The sequence below is a fragment of the Oratosquilla oratoria genome, chromosome 1 (assembly GCF_046742065.1).
Source record: "Oratosquilla oratoria isolate Oo_2021 chromosome 1, ASM4674206v1, whole genome shotgun sequence".
In the NCBI taxonomy this organism is placed as follows: Eukaryota; Metazoa; Arthropoda; class Malacostraca; order Stomatopoda; family Squillidae; genus Oratosquilla; species Oratosquilla oratoria.
The window spans coordinates 55037264-55056342 of record NC_134777.1 but is presented as its reverse complement, the minus strand read 5'-3'; the positions used below and the strand labels follow the sequence as shown (position 1 = coordinate 55056342).

The following is a 19079-nucleotide window of genomic DNA, read 5'->3' as shown; positions in this document are numbered from 1 at the left end:
TCCCACGAAAGGACAGAGTCCACTTGGCCAGACTGCGGTGCGGTTACCACCCAGCACTTCTAAGCTACCAGAAGAGGCTGGATGACCGCGTTGTGAACAGCTGCCCAGGATGTAACACTTCACCCCATACCATACAACACATAATGGAAGACTGCATTATACACAATCATGCACGCAAACAACACAACATACGCTCTATAAAGGATTTGTGGGAAAACCCAGTTTCGGCTATGGCATTCCTTGGGGAGACGGGACTGCTCAGACAGACAGTCTAGGGAACGACAACAACAACAACTCTTCCTATCTTTCCTTTGGATATCACTACATAGTCCATTAATGCCTTATCAACCACCCTTCCATCCACTACCTTTTCCCATGTGTACTTATGGTTGATTTTTTTTTTAAACACTGTGTTGACTATCATCAACTCTAAACATATCTCCACCATTAACTCTACACTATGATTTTTACCTGGCACTCTAAACTTCCCTTTCACTCTGTCTATTGGTTCATCCCCTACTCTAGCATTGAGATCTACCAATACTATTATAGTGATATTCCTCCCAAAGCTCTCTCAGCACTCATCTAAATGTATCCAAAAAGCCTCCCTTTCCTCTACACTCTTTTCACTACCAGCCCCATATGCACTTACAAAGACCTTCAACTCCCCACCCAATTTCACCTTCATCCACATTAACCTTCCTTCTCACTTCCTTGCACTCCACCATATACTTTCCCATCTCTTCACTTACTAACAGAGCCACCCATTTCCTGACTTGTTACTTCCTCACTTACAACACTCTCCCTACTACACTCTCAAATTCAAAATCTCCCCTCCCTTTCAACTTGGTTTCATTTAATCCCAACACATCCATCTTCTTTCTCACAAACATACTGCCTATCTCTTCCCTTTTACTCTCATCTGTACCACACACTCACATATTTATGACCTAAACCTTAGGGTTCTGGTTGGAAATATCCCAGACCCTCTTATGCCTCATACAATAGGGTTTCTGAGAGCAGGATACCTAGTCCCATCACACTGTCCCACTTTAGCTGCCTTTTATGACCAGCATGGGAAACTTGTTGGTAAAATTCTTTATTCTCTTTACCAAAGGGAACAGAGGTCAAAAGGAAAATATATACTCAAAGAAGTGGTACAGGACAATTCCAAGAGGGAACAGCATAATGGAGGGTTAGTCACAGTATCATTCCTCTGGATGCAGAAAGATACAAAAGTGGGTCACTATGAGAATAGCTCTCTTCCCATAAAATACAACTAGGTAAAACACACACACACACACATATATATACATACATATACCAAAGGCTTTTTTTCCCCCTTTCACTGGAGATAGCCAAAAGAAAAAGGCATAGAAACCACTCCCACCCATTCCATCCCCTACATACTTCACTCCCCTCCCTCTTTTCTTGGCACCTCCTGGATGACAGGTCATCCCTGCATCTTGTCCACTGCCCTGGGTTAGAAGCAGTGTCGCAAGACACAGCACACCCACAGCAAGGCTGCTTCATTAATTTGGTGCCCCCCCCCCCTCTCCATCTCCTCATGCAGAAAAGGAGATGGGGAGAAATCCCTTTGGGCTGCATTAATTTATATATATATATATATATATATATATATATATATATATATTAAACACAGAGAACAATTGGAGTTTTATTCACTGATGTTTCACCCTTACCAGGACATTCTCAAAGTACCTTCCACTCATTTGTCTTTCATACTTCAATATATATATATATATATATATATATATATATATATATACACACACACAGAGTAACAATCAGAGATTGAATAAGTTGTACTGAATTAAAGATCAATAGGGAGAAAAAATGGAAGTCTGCAAGTGGAGTGCACTAATCCTATGGGAATTCAAACATAATGTGTTTTGTTCAAAATCAAGTTCAATGAAAATATTGATGTTCAAGTGGGTAAAGGAAACTACAATTTATAACAAAGGAAAAGAGGGGGGAAAATACAGTGAATATGGGTGAATAAATCTATTGTCCCAGTTCTCTCCAGATTGCAGGACATCACCTGTAATGGTGCCTCCTCATTTCATCTTTATGCACTTTAGCATTTCTTCTACACCTTCACTACATCTCATAGCTCTCTCAACAGGATGGTAGAAAACATACATCTTGTTAATGAACACAAGACAGGAATTTAATTATATACAGTCGAACCTCGAAAGCCCGGACTAGTTGGGGGGAAGGGTGCTCCGGTCATCAAAAATATCGCCCTAACACCCGTAGATTTTCGTAGCGGTATACGTATAGGTAATGTATGATATGGCATAGAAACACATAAGAATAATACTCTAACACTGTAATAATAACAATACTGTAATACTAATACTAATAATTCTGTAATAACTGTAATACAGGCATGTAAATGTACTGTATATATAGTGTACTGTACTGTATTTTTAATTACGTACACTGTAAATATCGGAAGGTATGCACGCGGGACAGTGGTGGCGGCCAGGGTTGCCACATTTTCTACACTGTCGTGTAGAATGGGAGTGTTGCCATACTGGGGCATACATTTTTCTCGGGCGTGTGCAGACTTTCATAGCAAGATATACTTGTCAAACTTTGACAAAATGTTGGTTCTAAATTATTTATTCTTGAATGTATATAAGGCCCCCATGCCCTAACATATTCAGTAAGATATAAAAATTATCTTTTTTTTATATTATTGCTAAAAGAAAGCTGAAACTTTAGCATAAATTTTTTTATACACGGTAAAAACGTATCTTTTGGGGTATAACATTTTATAAGTAACACAATTACCAATAAAAATCATATTTTGATGTACCATTTATTATTTGATAACTAGTTCTATGATTTTTAAACAAAAGTTTGAGTTTTTGAATGTTTTTAACAGCCTGCTGATATGTAGAAAAAATTTCCTCATGTCCTTGTGCAGTTGCCACATGCCACTATTTTACTACGTTTTGGTACAAAACTCTACGAAACGGCAGCCCTGGTGGCGGCTTGACTGGGCCGTGTTTGAGTACACGTGTACGGCCGTCGCTACCACCTACCGGACAAATAGGGAACTTTGCTTGAAAAGTCCGACCTTTGTTCATTTCGACTGGTCATATGAGGGTCCGGGCATTCGGGGTCTGGGCTTTCGAGGTTCGACTGTATATATATATATATATATATATATTGAAAATCTGATCCATCCCAGATGAAAATATGAAGTACTGGTGTGATACAAAGTAAGATACAGTATAAGAAAAATTGTGTATTTTCTCAGTTTTTTTATAGGTAGCGACTAAATTATACAAGAAGTATCTCGGTGAACAGGGACTGCCCATTACAAGAGAAAAGAGAGATGATGTGGCAACTATGTTTGGAACCATGAAAGGTGTGTAAGAAATTGTCAAAGAAGATCTATGTATATAAAATGAAAGAATTTAAAGGGAACATAATAAAAACTAAAGACAGAATGTCTGAAAGATGTTAAGAGGTACAGCTTTAATGGAATAAATCAGAAAAAGAAATAAGCCAGGTGTAGAACATAAAAGGATTGGAAACAAAGTTTGATGATCAGAAACACAGAGATGGGACCCCGCAAGCATGGCTCCAATCCTGTATTTTACAACTAGGTAAACACACACATACATAATGTACATTCAAATATTTAAACTTTTTAGATAAGTCACAATAACTTACTCTCCCCTATGATTCATTGTATTACTTTTAAAGAAAGGGGACTGATATAGACTATGGTTCAACATGCTTTACCAACATTTCACAAAAGGATACAGTGATTTGTCTTTTCTGAGCAAATCATTGTAGATCTCATCATATGTCGTGCCAAACTCGTAACAGTTTGGCTTGTCTGGTGCTGGACCTGGAAGCTTTACCTTATCACCAGTGCCAAATGATCTCACACTGAATCCTTTTTTACTGTTAAAAAGGAAAGTCCCAATTATACATGTGAACATGAAAGTCAAGCATTTATGCACATGTAGTATCAGTCAATTAACTGTAAAGATAGCTTACACTGAGAATTCTAACTTTATAAACATTTAAAGAGCTTCACAATGTTATGCTTATGGAAATGATTGACACTAATAGAACTAACCTTAAGAATGCATGTGCTTCCATACTCCTGTTCATATTGCTTGAACAAATAACTGCAAACCTTAGCTGGTTTATCATCATGGGCCTGAAAAAGAAGAAAAACTATTAATACAAAATTTATCATTGAATAAATCCAATATTAGTAAGACATGCTATAAATATGCCAGGTTTTGCAGCCTACACTTCCACTATATTCTAAAGTCAAAGCACACAGGATGCCATCCATCATAAAGATAGTACCATCATTGAATGGCTTTGGCCACAGATTCAAACTACCTGAGGTGCAACCACCACTCAGAAGACACAGAAATCAATGACTTGTTAGATGAAATAATTGAACTCAAAAGTGAATGTAAAATTATGTACAAAGAGGTAGCCCTATTAAGAAGGGCCAATGAAGAAAATAACAGGGAAATAGATGAGTTGAAAAAGGAACTAAATAGGATAAAGGGAGAAAATGAAAGACTGAAAAATGAAGATATGAATAGGGATGGGGCATTAAGGAAAGAGATGAAGGATCAAATGCAGGCAGTAACCGAGAAAGTGGAAGAAAATATAAAAGAAAATGACTTTCAAGAAATAAAGAAACTGTGGAAAGCAGAGCAGTAAAGTAAAAAATTATCTTTTAAAGAAATAGTGGAGCAACAGGTCAAGGAAAATGCTAAGGAAATGGTAATCAAAGTAATTAAAGAGAAAGGTAATTTGGTCAGGGACACAGTGGATAAAAAAGATGCATTGTAATCTATGGTATTAAAGAGAAGCATGATGTTCCTACATATCAGAGAGAAAAAGAGGAAAAAATTATTGTTAAAAAAATTCTGAAAGAGATTCAAGAGGAAGGCCAAAGTATAGATAAAGAAATTGAAGAAAAATATAGAACAGGAAAATACTCAAAAGAAAAACAATATAGGCCACTAAAAGTAAAACTTAGGTCACAAATGATTGCAGAGGAAGTATTATCTAGAACAACAAAACTAGCAAATAATGAACATTACAAAAATGTATGGATAAAAAAGAAACGAGTGATGATGAAAGAGAGAAAGAAAAGGAACTCAGAAATGAAGCAAATGAAAAACATGAAAAAAGGACTGAGACTGATAAGAATTTTTTGGGGAGAGTGGTGGACCTGAGGCTGAGAAAATGGTATATCAGGAAAAAGGAAACAAAGCAGACAGAAAAAGACAAGAAAGGAAAAAATTAAAGTTAGCCTATACCAACATAGATGGAATGATTTCTGGACTGAATGAATTAAATGACTATCTGGCATTAGAAAAACCAGACATGATGGGAATAGTAGAAACTAAATAAAAAAGTACTCTACCACCAAATACTGTGGGACATAGTCTATATAACTGTTGGACAAAGAATAGAAAGGAAAAACAAGGTGGGGGAGTATTATTTTTGACTAGGAAAGACTTAAATGTGACAAAGATAACAGAAGGAAAAAACAATGTAGAATCAATTGATAAAAGTTGAAAGCAATTACATGAAAAGTAGAAAATTTGTAGTAGTGTATGTGCCCCCCAAAACGCAGTCCTGGACAGAAAGCGATCATTCCAAACTGTTGGAAGATTCACAATATGAGCTAATATACTGAAAGAGGAAATATAGTAATTATGGGTGATTTTAATTCAAAAGAAATATGTTGGGAAGAAATGACAGTGAAGGGTGGAGAGGACCTCTGGAGCAACATACTACTCGATATGACCATTGAAAACACAATGACTCAGTGGATAAAAGAAAATACCAGATACAGAAACAATGAGGAACCATTTAGACTGGATTTAATACTTACATCAGAACCTGAAATTGTGGACAGAATTGATTACAAAACTCCAATAGGAAAGAGTGACCATGTACTAATAGAATTTGAACTAAAAGAGCAGATGGACTTAACCCCTTCCATACGGTGCCGCATACGTAGGCGGCATGAGGAGCAAGTGGATATGCGAGGCTGCCATATCGGCGTCTTGATTATATTTATTGTAGTTGCCCCTGCATAATGACATACTCTCTAAACTGTCTTCATCACATTTTCTATGGTTATCAAAATTCTCGGGTGAAAGAGAGAATGATCGATACAAGCGGTGACTATATTTTATGATGCGAGTATTATTACGACACATCGTACGTCTGGCAGATAATGCTGCCCGCGAGATTTTGGCCCGGAGTGAAGAGGTTAAGAAGAAATGAGAAACATAGAAAAGGAAGACTAATGTAAAACAAAACAAAATTTGAGAAACTTAAAAAATCCTTCCGTAATGCAAACTGAGAAAAATTCCTAAATGAAGAAACAAGGATGGAAGAGAAATGGAATATAACAAAGGAAATTTATAATGAGGGAGTGAACAAATACATACCACATCAAAAGCAAGAAAGAGTATAAATAAAAAGCTGGTACAACAAAAAATGTAGTGAAGCTAAGGAAAAAAGAGACAAAGCTTGGAAAAGATGGAAAAAAGGCAAAAAACGAGCAAATGGCAAACATACATCAAACTAAGAAATGATTATGTAAAAATATGCAGAGATGAAAAGAGAAACTGTGAAAGAGAAATAATGGAAAAATGCAAGGAACAACCTTAACTATTTTACAGGTATGTAAATGGTAAACTAAAAAATAAACAAGAAATAGAAAAAGGGCACCAGGGAAATTATGAATATACAGAAGATCTAGAAATGGCAGAAATTATGAGCAATCGTTTCAAATCGGTATTCGCAATTGAGAACTCACCTAACTGTGAAGGAATAGTGAGAGAAATCCCCCCAATGAAGGAAATAACTGTAACACAGAAGGAAATCAGTGACCAAATAAAAACCTTGATGTCAGAAAATCACATGGTCCAGATGTAGTTGCAAATTGGATACTGAAAGAATGCATAGAGGAGTTAACGGATAAAATATACAATATAATTAAATACTCACTCAAAGAAGGAAAGGTACCACAGGACTGGAAAAATGCAAATATTGTACCAATATATAAAGGAGAAAACAAGGAAGATACAACCAACTATAGACTGGTCTCCCTAACAAGCACAGTAGCAAAAATATGTGAAAAAGTTTTCAAAAGTAGATGGGTTAAACATCTGGAAGAAAAAACTATACTAAATCCAAATCAATTTGGATTTAGACAAGGAAGATCATGCACAACAAACCTGATCTGCTTCTATTCAAGACTAATAGAAATAATACACGAGAGGGATGGATGGGCAGACTGTGCCTTTCTGGACCTACAAAAGGCATTTGATAAGGTACCACACAAGAAACTAATAAGAAAAATAGAATCAATAGGTGGCATCGGGGGAAAATTATTGGAATGGATGGAAGACTTCCTGACTGGGAGAAAAATGAGGGTAGTAATTAGAGACAAATACTCGAATTGGGAAGAAATTATAAGTGGTGTCCTGCAAGGTTCAGTACTGGCTCCAATCATGTTTGCCATATATATAAATGACATGGATGAAAGAGTAGAGTGTTATATGAATTTCTTTGTAGACAACACAAAAATACTAAAGAAAGTAGGAACAGAGGAGAATTGTGAATCATTACAGTTGGACCTGGACAAAATCTGGAAATGGACTCAAAAGTGGGAAGTGAACTTCAATATCAAGAAATTATGAAATTGGTGAAGAAGTAAAAAAAGTGAACTCAGAAAGAGACCTTGGAGTAATAATCAGCAAAACATGACACACCAAACAAACATATCAATAAAATAGTCAGAGAAACCTTCAACCTATTAAGGTCAATGAAAGTGACATTTGACTACTTGGATGAGGAAATTATTAAAAAAATATTAGTTACACTAATAAGACCAAAACTGGAGTACGCAGCAACACTATGGACACCCAGTACTAAAAAGAATATAAAGAAATTAGAAAGAATACAAAGAGCAACAACAAAGTTGGCACCAACTCTCTCCAAATTAACATACAAAGATTGTCCAAATTGGAATTACCAACTCTGGAACAAAGAAGAGAAAGAGGAGATCTGCTGACTATTTATAGAATCATGAAAGGAATGGAAATCCTAGATAGGAATGATTTACTAATATGGGACAATAGAAAAACAAGACATGAAAAGAAACTCAAAAAGGATAACTATAGAAGAGATCTGAAAAAAAAAAAAAAAAAAAGTTTCCCACATAGAGTACTGGGTACCAAGAATAACTTAGATAAAGAAACAGTGTGTGCAAACACTATTCAAGATTTTCAGAAAAAACTTGATGCTGAAAGATACAAAGACAGGTCACCACGAACATAGCTTCCTTCCCGTATAATACAACAACTAGGCACTACTATGCCCCACAATAACAATCTCCAGACAAGAACAAAATACCTCTTCTCTAAGTGAATTATGGTCCTACCCAGAGGCTGCTGCTGGTTTCCTGGAGGACACAGGTCTTCTGCAAGAGAGACCAGGGGCAACAGATTGATTGCTCCATATTCTTCACAAGGTCCTTAAGAATTTTAACTTCCACAAACATTCACAAGTTTAAGGAACCAATGACAGGTTACTTGTGGTGGTCCTGCTAAATGAACAGCAGAGCTTCCCATAACTTCCTCACCTCCATCAGGAAGTACAGCTCTGATGAGCTGACTTAGTCTTTGAACTGGACCCAGGATCTCTCCAACTTCAACTGTGTTTCACACAATTTGAGTTGACCAATGGCAACTGTTTCCCTCCTCCTATTACTATCAGCTGGTGACAAAGAAACATTCCTACACCAATACAACACAGACAACAGTCCAAAGTTTCTGCTATAACAACACTTTTGGGGGAGTTTGTACTGGATAATGCAAGTCACAGCATCTTATCACAATGATGCAATGCTCACAAATTTTTTGTTAGCAGTTATTATTCATAATTGTCTAGCAATGACCCTTCATCCATGAGGAGCCAAGGTGAGGGGGAGGAAAGGGTGGTGGATGGGAGTGGAATGAATGGGAGTGGGTGCATGCCTTTTGACTTGGCTACCTTCCTTTCACAGGGAAAAAGCCTTTAGTATAGAGATTCATAATTTAGCAATATTTCAATTGTTAGTTGTGGTCTCTTTTATGAGGGAAAAACTCTTGCTATATAGATATATGGTCTAGCAACATTTCAAGTTAGTTGTGGCCACTCAATTCCACGTTTCAAGGACATTAAATACCTAAAGTCTTTAAACATAGAGCATTCCATATACATCAACCATATAGCTACTCAAACATTTCCTAGTACACATGCTAGTATTTTCAGTGAACTAATTTTCATATGATATTTTTCCAAACATAAATTTGGAAAGATTAATCAAACAGAACTTTCCAAAAAATACACTCCACCTAATTTATGAACACTTGAGTCACCAACATTTAGAGATATGAACAAAATTGTCTGCAAATTAATTTTTTGTTCTGACATGAGAGTTGAAAATTTGAGTCAAGTGCCTCCAACTAGTTCATGTTTATGCTGCTACCCAGGCAATGTCTCTTTACTTGTGAATGCAATCAGATGTGTTGTGCTATGTCCACACCATGGAAGTTACTTTACCTCAAAATACTGTATTCAGTGTATCCCTTATTCATCATGTCTGGCAATTAGCATATACAGTTTGCATGGACTGTTTTGCATACTTTTTGAATATGCATAACAGTCCTCATTTTTGGGACCCATGTGATATCTCGTTCACAAAAACTATGTGGTAGAAAGTGACTAACTGGCAACCTTCAGCCAACCACCCACACAATAGCCACATGAGACAAAGCCAGTCAATGTGTGACTGTTCTTCAGTGGAAGTGTTTTTTTTTTTCGTGTTGTCACAGAGTTTCTTTGTTTTTCCTCATGGTATTCACTAACTTTTGGGGTGTGCCCTGCACCCTGCCCTTTGTGTGATGCCTGGAAATTGTACAGCACGTGACAACATTGTGAAAGTGATTGAACTACACAAAGTGGGAAAGAATAATCGAGAAACAGCCAAGGCAACAAGTATGACTGAGTGTATGGTGTCCTGACTCCTAACAAAATTGTGCACAGGTGGGGTTGATACCATGCCCCTCCACAAACATCCCATGGGGAAGGCCCTGAAGATTTCCCTGAAGGCGTTAAGGCTTGTAAAACATCAGTTGGACCTTAATCCTTCTACAACTGCAAAGGAATTGAAGGAAAAGAACCCCAAGCTTCTCGGTGATGTCTCCATCAGGACAATTCAGGAAAATGTTCAGACGTGGTTAAATTACTCAAAAGTGAAAGCACATGTGAAGGCCCTTGTCACTGTGAAACAATGGCACCACCATGTCCAATTTACCAAAGATCATAAAGACTGGGACCTTGTTCAGTGGCATAAGGTCCTTTGGACTGACAAAGTGACCTTTTGTACAAGTGAGAGCAAGGAAACAAAGGTGTGGAAATCTCCTACTGCGTCAACATGTGACCCACATTTGATGGTGATGAGTGTTAAGCAACTGCCCTATCTTATGGTGTGGGGAACCTTGTAATACTCCCTAAGGGCCAGACTCTCAACTCCGAGCTCTATATTAATCTTCTGCAGGAGAATTTAGGTGAGTGTTTTGCAAAAACCAGGTGTGAGATACTTCAGCAGGACGGTGCCCCTTGCCACATCTCAAGGGCAGCCAAAAAGTGGCTCAGTGATAGTGAGGTAGACTACATAGAGGATTGGCCTGGTCAGTCACCCGATATTTCCCCTACAGAAAAATTATGGGGCATCATGAAAACACATCTTCATCAGGAGGACACACCTACAATTCCCAAGCTTGAGATAACCATCCGGAAAGTGTGGAAGGAAATTCCTGCTTGCCACTGTCAGAATTTGACCAATTCTGTTCTCAAGAGACTCCAGCAGGTCACCAGGGCCAAAGGCTTCCCCATCAGGAAGTAGCATTGATGGTGTAAGTGTTTAATTATTTTTTGTAATTTTTTAAATAAATGGATTGAAAATTTTTGTGTATATTTCCCAAGTATGCAAAACAATCCGTGCTGACTGTAGCTAGTTGCAATAATAGCAGTGCTAATAGTGTCTGCCCATTTCAATGGAAACAAAGGTGGCGATAATGAAAAAAAAAATTAGCGGTGCAAAGATGATCAATGTAACCTATGTATACATTGATAATGTGGTAAACACCAGAGGTAAAGGTAGGGAGGCTATTGAGGTTGAAGGCACTGGATGGAAGAATTGGTCTATGGATGACTGGATCATTTATCTATCTATTTATTACTTTATACATGTTTCATGTGTAGTAATATGTACTTAATACAACAGTGCTAGCCTATGAATAGGTACTCGTAGGGCCCATATCCACCAAAATATCAGCTTATGGTCAATTCAAGATATGAACAGCCTTCTGGAATGCATCTCATTCATAAGTTGGGTAGTCTCTATATTGTCATCTGCAGGTTGCATAGCAACCCTAAACATACAATTTCACTGACCTGTGGTAGTATTTATCAATGTATTGGGTATGGGATAGGTGCATGCCTTCACTGGCTACCTTGTCCCTTATTAAGGGAAAGAAGCCTTTTGGTATACAGATACATTTGTCATCAAACTTCATTACTGAACTAGTTAAATGTATTTTCCCATAAATGTTGATTAAATTTTGACAACAATTTCTCTCAGAAGCCACTCACTTTTGATTATCTGGGGGCACATTTGAGAAACCAGGGCTTCTGTTTGAGCTGATGTCTTTTGATATGGAAGGACTAGCTACCAATGACAACTGTGGCTAAAATGTACATTTCAACACTTTGAAATACACATACATGTTGTGGATATAATTTCACCAAATGGTGATTTTAGACCAACCATACCCCATCTGGGGTATTGGCTGCATGTCATTGTGGCTAAGTAGCATGCAGCTGATACTTTCGGGTCTATGGGGTGCCCCTACAGACCAGAGCCATACATCATTTTGTGCTAGAGGAAATCTCTGTTCATAGACAAATGATAATACTTCATACTGCGACTGTCCCTCCATTATGCTGTCTCCCCACCCCTTGTTACGGTCCTGTAAAATTTCTCTGAATATTTACTTTTTTTGCCTAACCCTGTGATGGGGGGAAAAGAATACTGCCACCAAGTCATACAAGGTGACAAAAAATGGGACAGGGATAGGAGTAGGCATCCCTGTAGCCCCAAAGGGGTTTTCCTAAAAAAATGTAAAGGCATAAGAGGGTCTAGGAGTTTTTCAACCAGTAACCTAAGGTTTGGGTCTTTTAATGTGCGTGGATGTGGTACAGATGAGAGTAAACCAGAAGAGATAGGTAGTATGTTTGTGAGAAGAAAGATGGATGTGTTGGCATTGAGTGAAACTAAGTTGAAAGGGAGGGGCAAGTGTGAGTTTGGGAGTGTAGTTGGGAAGTTCTCAGGAGTGAAGAGAGGATGAGGGAGAGAAGGTGCCTATACTAGTAAATGAAGAGATAGGTAAGCATGTAGTAGTGTGGAAGGAGGTTTCTTCAAGGCTAATGTGGATGAAGGTGAAACTGGGAAGGGAGATGTGGGTTTTTGTAAGTGCATATGGGCCTGGTAGTGAGAAGTGTAGATGAAAGGAAGGCATAGAGGGATTAGGGAGAAATGTCAATGCAGTGGTATTGGGAGACCTCAATGCTAGGGTAGGAAATGAACCAATAGATGGAGTGGTTGGGAAGTGTAGAGTTCCAGGAAAAAATTGTAGTAGAGAGTTGATGGTGATGCATCTTTGCCTCTCAGTCCTCCAACATGCTCCAGTTTCCACATAAGTCAACTGTGAGGTACTTTATCAAATGCCTTCTCTAGGTCCAGGTACACACAATCCACCCACCCTTCTCTTGCATCGTATCAATCACTCGTGTAAAAGCTTAAAAGGTTTGACGTACATGACCTTCCAGATCTGAAGCCAAACTGACTGTCTGTCAGAATGTTCTCTTTTCAAGATATTTGGTCCATCGATCTTTCACATAATTTCATTATTGTGCTGGTTAGTGATACTGGCCTATAATTTAGTGGTGTTTCCTTGTTTCCACCTTTGTGAATTGACACGACATTTGCTCTTTTTCAATCAAGTGGCACAATGCCTTCTTTAAGTGAACACGTAATAAGACTGCGGATCTTGTCCCCTAGTTGTTCCATACATTCTTTAAATATCCAGTTTGAGATCCTATCAGGTCACATCCAGTGATCTCAGGAGATCAATCACTTCCCTCACTTGTACATTTATATCTGCTAAACCTCTCCAAAAAGTTGTGCTCTTTTGTGAAGACTGATTGGAAACCATTCATTATTTCTGCCTGAGCTGAGGCCTCTTCAAAGATCTTACCATCTACTATTAACTTGGTGATTTCTTCCCTGTGTCTCAATTTACCATTTATGAACTTGTAACATGGTTTTGCTTCATCTTTGCATTTTTTGACTCCACCTTTTTCAAAATTGCTTTCTTCCTCCCTACAAATTCTGGTATAGTCATTCCCTGCAGACTATAATTTACATACAATGAAAATAAATACATACACCAAAGAATTTTCCCCCTTACAAGGGAGGTAGCCAAAAGGCAAAGGCATAAAAATTATTCCTACACATTCCATCCCCAACATACTCCACTCTCATCCACCCCCTTCCCTCCCTTTTATCTTGCCACCTCCTGGATGAAGGGTCATCCCTGCACCTTGCCCTCTGCCCTGGATCAGAAGCATTGTCACAAGACACAGCACATCCACAGCAAGGCCACTTCATCAAATTGGCGACCCCCCCCTCTCCATCCCCTTATGCAGAAAAGGAGAAGACTGGGATAAATCCCATCGGGCTGTGTCAATTTATTTCTCACACATACTCCCTCACCCCCCATCATCATCCATTCACCCCTATCTTCTGTCCTCTCCCATCCTTCCTCAACAGACATTCCCCTCTTTCTCAAAGTCCCTTTTACCCCATCCAACCATCTCATTCTAGGTTGTCCTCTCATGTTCACTCCTTCCACCTCTGCCTTCCACACCTCTTTTACTGGTCTTTCTTCACTCATTCTTTCCATGTGTCCAAATCATCCCAATACTCTTTCATCAACCCTATCTCCCAACTCCCTTTCCATCCCCATTCTCCTCCTCCCCTCCTTGTTTCTCACTCTATCATAGTAACCCCTATCATACTTCTCAGGCACTTCATTTCAAATACATTGAAACTCCTCTCTTATGTTCCATGTTTTTGCCCCATACAGTGCTGTCGGCACAATCACTCCTTTGTACAATCTCCTCTTAGCATCCATTCCCAAATGTCTATTTCTCATTACACTTTTTAATCCACCAAGGCATTTACTTGCTTCTCTCAATCTACATTCTACCTCCACCTCCACTCCTCCCTTTCCTGCCACATTCGCACCCAAGTATCTAAAATTATCCACTTCCTCCAGTCTCTCTTAACCTCTTCACTCCGGGGCACATCGCACGTCTGGCAGCATTAGCTGCTTGTTCTCTTTCACCCGTGAATTTTGATAACCATAGAAAATATGATGAAACCAGTTTAGAGAGAATGAGGGTCACGCAGGTACGACTACAATAAATATAATCAAGACGCCGACGTTGGCATCATCGCATACCCACTTGCTCCTCATGACGCCTACGCAGGCATCACTGTATGGAAGTGGTTAATGCACACTTCCAGTCTGCTGCTACTTTCTCCCCTTGTACATCTCATCACCTTACTTTTACCCACATTTATCTTCAACTTCCTTCTTTTGCACACCTTCCCAAACTTTGTCATCAACTTCCTCAATCCCTCCTCTGATCCTGCTACAAACACAGTGTCATAAGCAAACCATAACTGGCTTATCTCCCACTTTTCTCCATTTTCTTTAACCATCTCCAATCCCCAACCCACTACCCTTGCATTTACCTCTGGCACCACCCCATCCATTTATAAATGGAACAGCCGGGGCGACATAACACATCCCTGAAATAGTCCCACCTTTACCTCAAACCATTTATTCTCTCCATTTCTAATCCTAACACGAGCTCTACTACTCTTGTAAAAAACTCTTGACTGCTCTTAACAGCTTTCCTCCTATCCTATATATCTGCAATACCTCCCACAGTGCCTTCCTATCTACCTTGTCATAAGCCTTTTCCAAATCCATAAAAGCTAAAAAAACATCCTTACCTTTTCCTTAAACTTTCTCACATATCTGTCTTTCTACAAAAATCTGATCTAAACCCCTATCCTAAACCCACACTGTTCCTCACTAATTACTCCCTCTGTTCCTCTCCTAATCCTCTCAATCAAGACCCTCCCATAAACTTTCCCAACTACACTTAACAAGCTGATCCCTCTGAAACTACTACACTCACACTTGTTCCCTTTTCCTTTGTAAAGTGTAACTATACAGGCACTCCTCCAGTCCTCCGGCACTCTAACCAATCTTGAACAAACATTAAATAACCTCACCAACCAGTCCACCATCACTGTACTTCCTTTTTTCAGACATTCTGCATGACATCCATCCAACCCAGGTGCATTACCTGCTCTCATCATCATAATAACTGCCTTCGCTTCATCTTTCCTTATTACTTCTCCATTTTCCTCATCACAATCATTTTCCTAGCACTACCCACTGCAACTACCTTTTGCTCCCTATCCTCCTTCACATTTAGCAACTCCCTAAAATACTCTGCCCATCTTCCTCTTACTGCCTTCTCCTCACTTGTCATCTCTCCATCTGCCCCTTTTACCTTTTCTTCTCTATTTGATTCACCTCCTCTTCCTCTTTTAATTTATTCCCAAAACATTTTTTTTTCTTTAATTTTCTGTCATACTGTTACCCCATTTCACATCTCTCCTCTTTGCCTCCCTTATTTTATGGTTTACTTCTTTTTTCTTTGTACCTCTCATATGACTCCCTCATCCTATTTTGTAACCAATCTGTGAAAGCTCGCTTCTTCTCTTCTACAACCTTCTTTGCTTCCTCATTTCACCACTCGCTACCCTTCTTTCTCTTTCCTCCTATCCTTCTTGTTCCACACACCATCTTTGCACACCTTGTGACTCCCTCCTTGAACCATCCCCATTCTTCCACTCCTAGTTCTACTCTAACCTTCACTCCACACTCCTCTCTCAACTTCTTATACTCCTACTTTTCTTTCTCATTTAAGCAGTTCATTGTAAGCATCTCCCTACCTTTTGTCCTTTTCCTCTTTCTTTCAATTTACCTTCCACCAAAAAATTATCTGATATTCCCACACTCTTTTCCCTTAGAATATGTACATCCTTAACCACTTCCATACGGTGCCGCACACGTAGGCGTCATGGGGAGCGAGTGTATTCGCGAGGCTGCCATATCGGCGTCTTGATTATATTTATTGTAGTCGCCCCTCCATAATGACATTCTTTCTAATTCTTTTGTAATCGCATTTTCTATGGTTATCAAAATTCACGGGTGAAGAGAGAACGATCAATATAAGCGGTGACTATATTTTATGATGCGAGTATTATTACGACACGTCGTACGGCTGGCATTGGCTGCTGCCACCGAGATCTAAGTCCATGACGCCTACGTGTGCGGCACCGTATGGAAGGGGTTAACCACTTCCATACGGTGATGCCTACGTAGGCAGCATGAGGAGCAAGTGGGTACTCGATGATGCCGACATCGCCATCTTGATTATATTTATTGTAGTCGTACCTACGTAATTTCCATTCTCTCTAAACTGGCTTCATCAAATTTCTATGGTTATCAAAATACACGGGTGAAAAAGAATGAACAATTGAGCACTGACTTTATTTTTTATAATGGGATTATTATGACGCAACATCGCACGTCGGGCAGCTAATGCTGCCAGACGTGCGATGTGCCCCAGAGTGAAGAGGTTAACTCTTCCTACTGTACTCCTGGTTACCACTATATAGTCCATTAATGCTCTTTCTACCACCTTTCCATCCACAACCCTCTCCCATGTGTACTTATGTTCGACTTTCTTCCGAAATTCAGGATGGAGCCCAAGATGCAAGGAAAGACGTAGATGATGCATATAGGATTAGTCACTATTCTAAGGAGAGAAATCGACCTCTAAAGATAAAACTAAGATCACAAATGGTAGAAGACATATTTGAAAAAGTAGGTAACTTGGCAAGGAATGAAAAGTACAATAAGATATGGATAAAAAGAGAAATGAGTATTGAGGAATAAGATAAAGAAAAGACACTAAGAGATGAAGCAAAGGAAAAAATGCGAAGAGAATGGAGACTGAAAGTAAGGAATTCTATTGGAGAGTAATTGACATGAAACTGAAGAAATGGTACATCAGAATGGGCAAACAAAAGACAGAAAAAAAAAAAAAAAAAAAAGGAGAAAGAAAATTTAAAGTGGGCTATGCCAACATTGACAGATTAATTTCAGGACTGAATGAATTTAATGACTACCCGCTAGAAGAAAAACCAGACATAATGGGAATTGTGGAGACTAAACTAAGGGGTGAAATACCATCCATCGATGTTGGACATGGACTATACAATTAGTGGATTAAAAATAGAGACAAGAAACAGGGAGGAATCATGTTCTTGGCCAAGAAAAACTTGAATGTGACAAAAATTGCGGAGGGCAAAGGTAATGTAGAACTGATCATGATAAAAGTCAAAGACAAGAACATGAAAAGTAGAAAGTTTGTGGTGACTGTACCCCAAAAAATGAACGCTTACAAAGAGAATGAGCATATGAAAATGCTAGAAGATACAAGGCAATCATTAAATGAGATACTAATGGGTGGGGGGTAATCTGGAAATCATGGGAGACTTCAATTGCAAAGAAATTTGTTGGGAGAACATGACAGTGAGAGGAGAAGACTTGTGGGGTAATGTACTACTGGACTTGACCATGGAATATACAATGACTCAGTGGGTCAGTGAAAACACCAGATACATAAATAATGAGCTGTTGAAACTAGATTTAATATTTACAAAAGAACCTGAAATTGTGGATAAAATCCAATACAAGACACCAACTGGAAAGAGTTACCATATACTCATTGAAACTGAACTAAAGGAAGAAATATACAAGGAGAGAAGTGAAAAGCATAGGAAAGGGAGATTGATGTACAACAAACTGGACTTTGCAAAACTAAAGAAATTCTTCCAGAATGCAAAATGGGAAAATTTTTACATGGAAGAGACAAAAGTGGAAGAGAAATGGGGTATCTTGATGGATAATTACAATGAAGGGGTGAATAGGCACATACCAAGGCAGAAGCTAGATAGAGTGTACATTAAATGCTGGTTCAACAAAAGATGCAGTGAGGCAAAAGATAGAAGGAACAGATGGAAAAGATGGAGAAAAGATAAAAAACCAGGAAAATGGCAAGTTTATATACACTATAGAAATGAGTATGTTAAAGTGAGAAGAGAGGAAAAAAGGAACCATGAAGAGGAAATTATAGATAAATGAAAAGAACAACCCAAGCTATTCTATTGATATGTGAATGGTAAACTTAATAACAAACAGGAAATGGTGAAACTACGCCAAGGGAATATAGAATACACAGAAGAATTAGAAATAGCCGAAGTCATGAATAATCATTTCAAATCTGTCTTCACTAGAGAGAAAGCACAATATTGGGACGAAGGTAATGAAAGACAATCTCAACTCCATGAGCGATATATATATATATATATATATATATGTATATATATATATATATATATATATATATATATCTATCTATCTATCCGTCATCCAGGAGGTGCTCAGATGAGAGGGAGGGTGGGAGGGGTGTGGAGTGTATTTAGGGATGAAATGGGTGGGAGTGATTTTATGCCTTTCCCTTTTTGGCTACCTCCCTTGAAAGGGGGAAAAAGCCTTGGTATATGTATGTATGTGTGTGTATATATATATATATATATATATATATATATATATATATATATAAATAAATAGAACATCTATCAAACCTTGACATTAGGAAATCACATGGCCCAGATGGAATTGCAAATTGGATCCTAAAAGAATGCAAAGAGA

The 19079-nt window shown here is 38.5% G+C and overlaps 2 protein-coding genes across 2 annotated transcripts in view; one reads left to right on the top strand and one right to left on the bottom strand.

Moving 5' to 3' along the window:
* Ssu72 (Ssu72 CTD phosphatase) overlaps positions 1-19079 on the bottom strand; it is a 100228-nt gene that overhangs the window by 69588 nt on the left and 11561 nt on the right. The window contains exons 2-3 of the mRNA XM_076183753.1: positions 4127-4210; positions 3805-3948 (exon numbers count right to left, since the gene is read on the bottom strand). Of these exons, the coding sequence (XP_076039868.1) occupies positions 3805-3948; positions 4127-4206 (224 nt within the window). The 5' untranslated portion in view covers positions 4207-4210. The remainder of the gene's footprint in view (positions 1-3804; positions 3949-4126; positions 4211-19079) is intronic.
* The window catches only part of LOC143024740 (succinate--CoA ligase [ADP/GDP-forming] subunit alpha, mitochondrial-like), a 53009-nt gene continuing 43861 nt past the window's right edge, over positions 9932-19079 (top strand). The window contains exon 1 of the transcript XR_012966320.1: positions 9932-11003. The gene's annotated coding sequence lies outside the window, so the exon portion shown is untranslated. The remainder of the gene's footprint in view (positions 11004-19079) is intronic.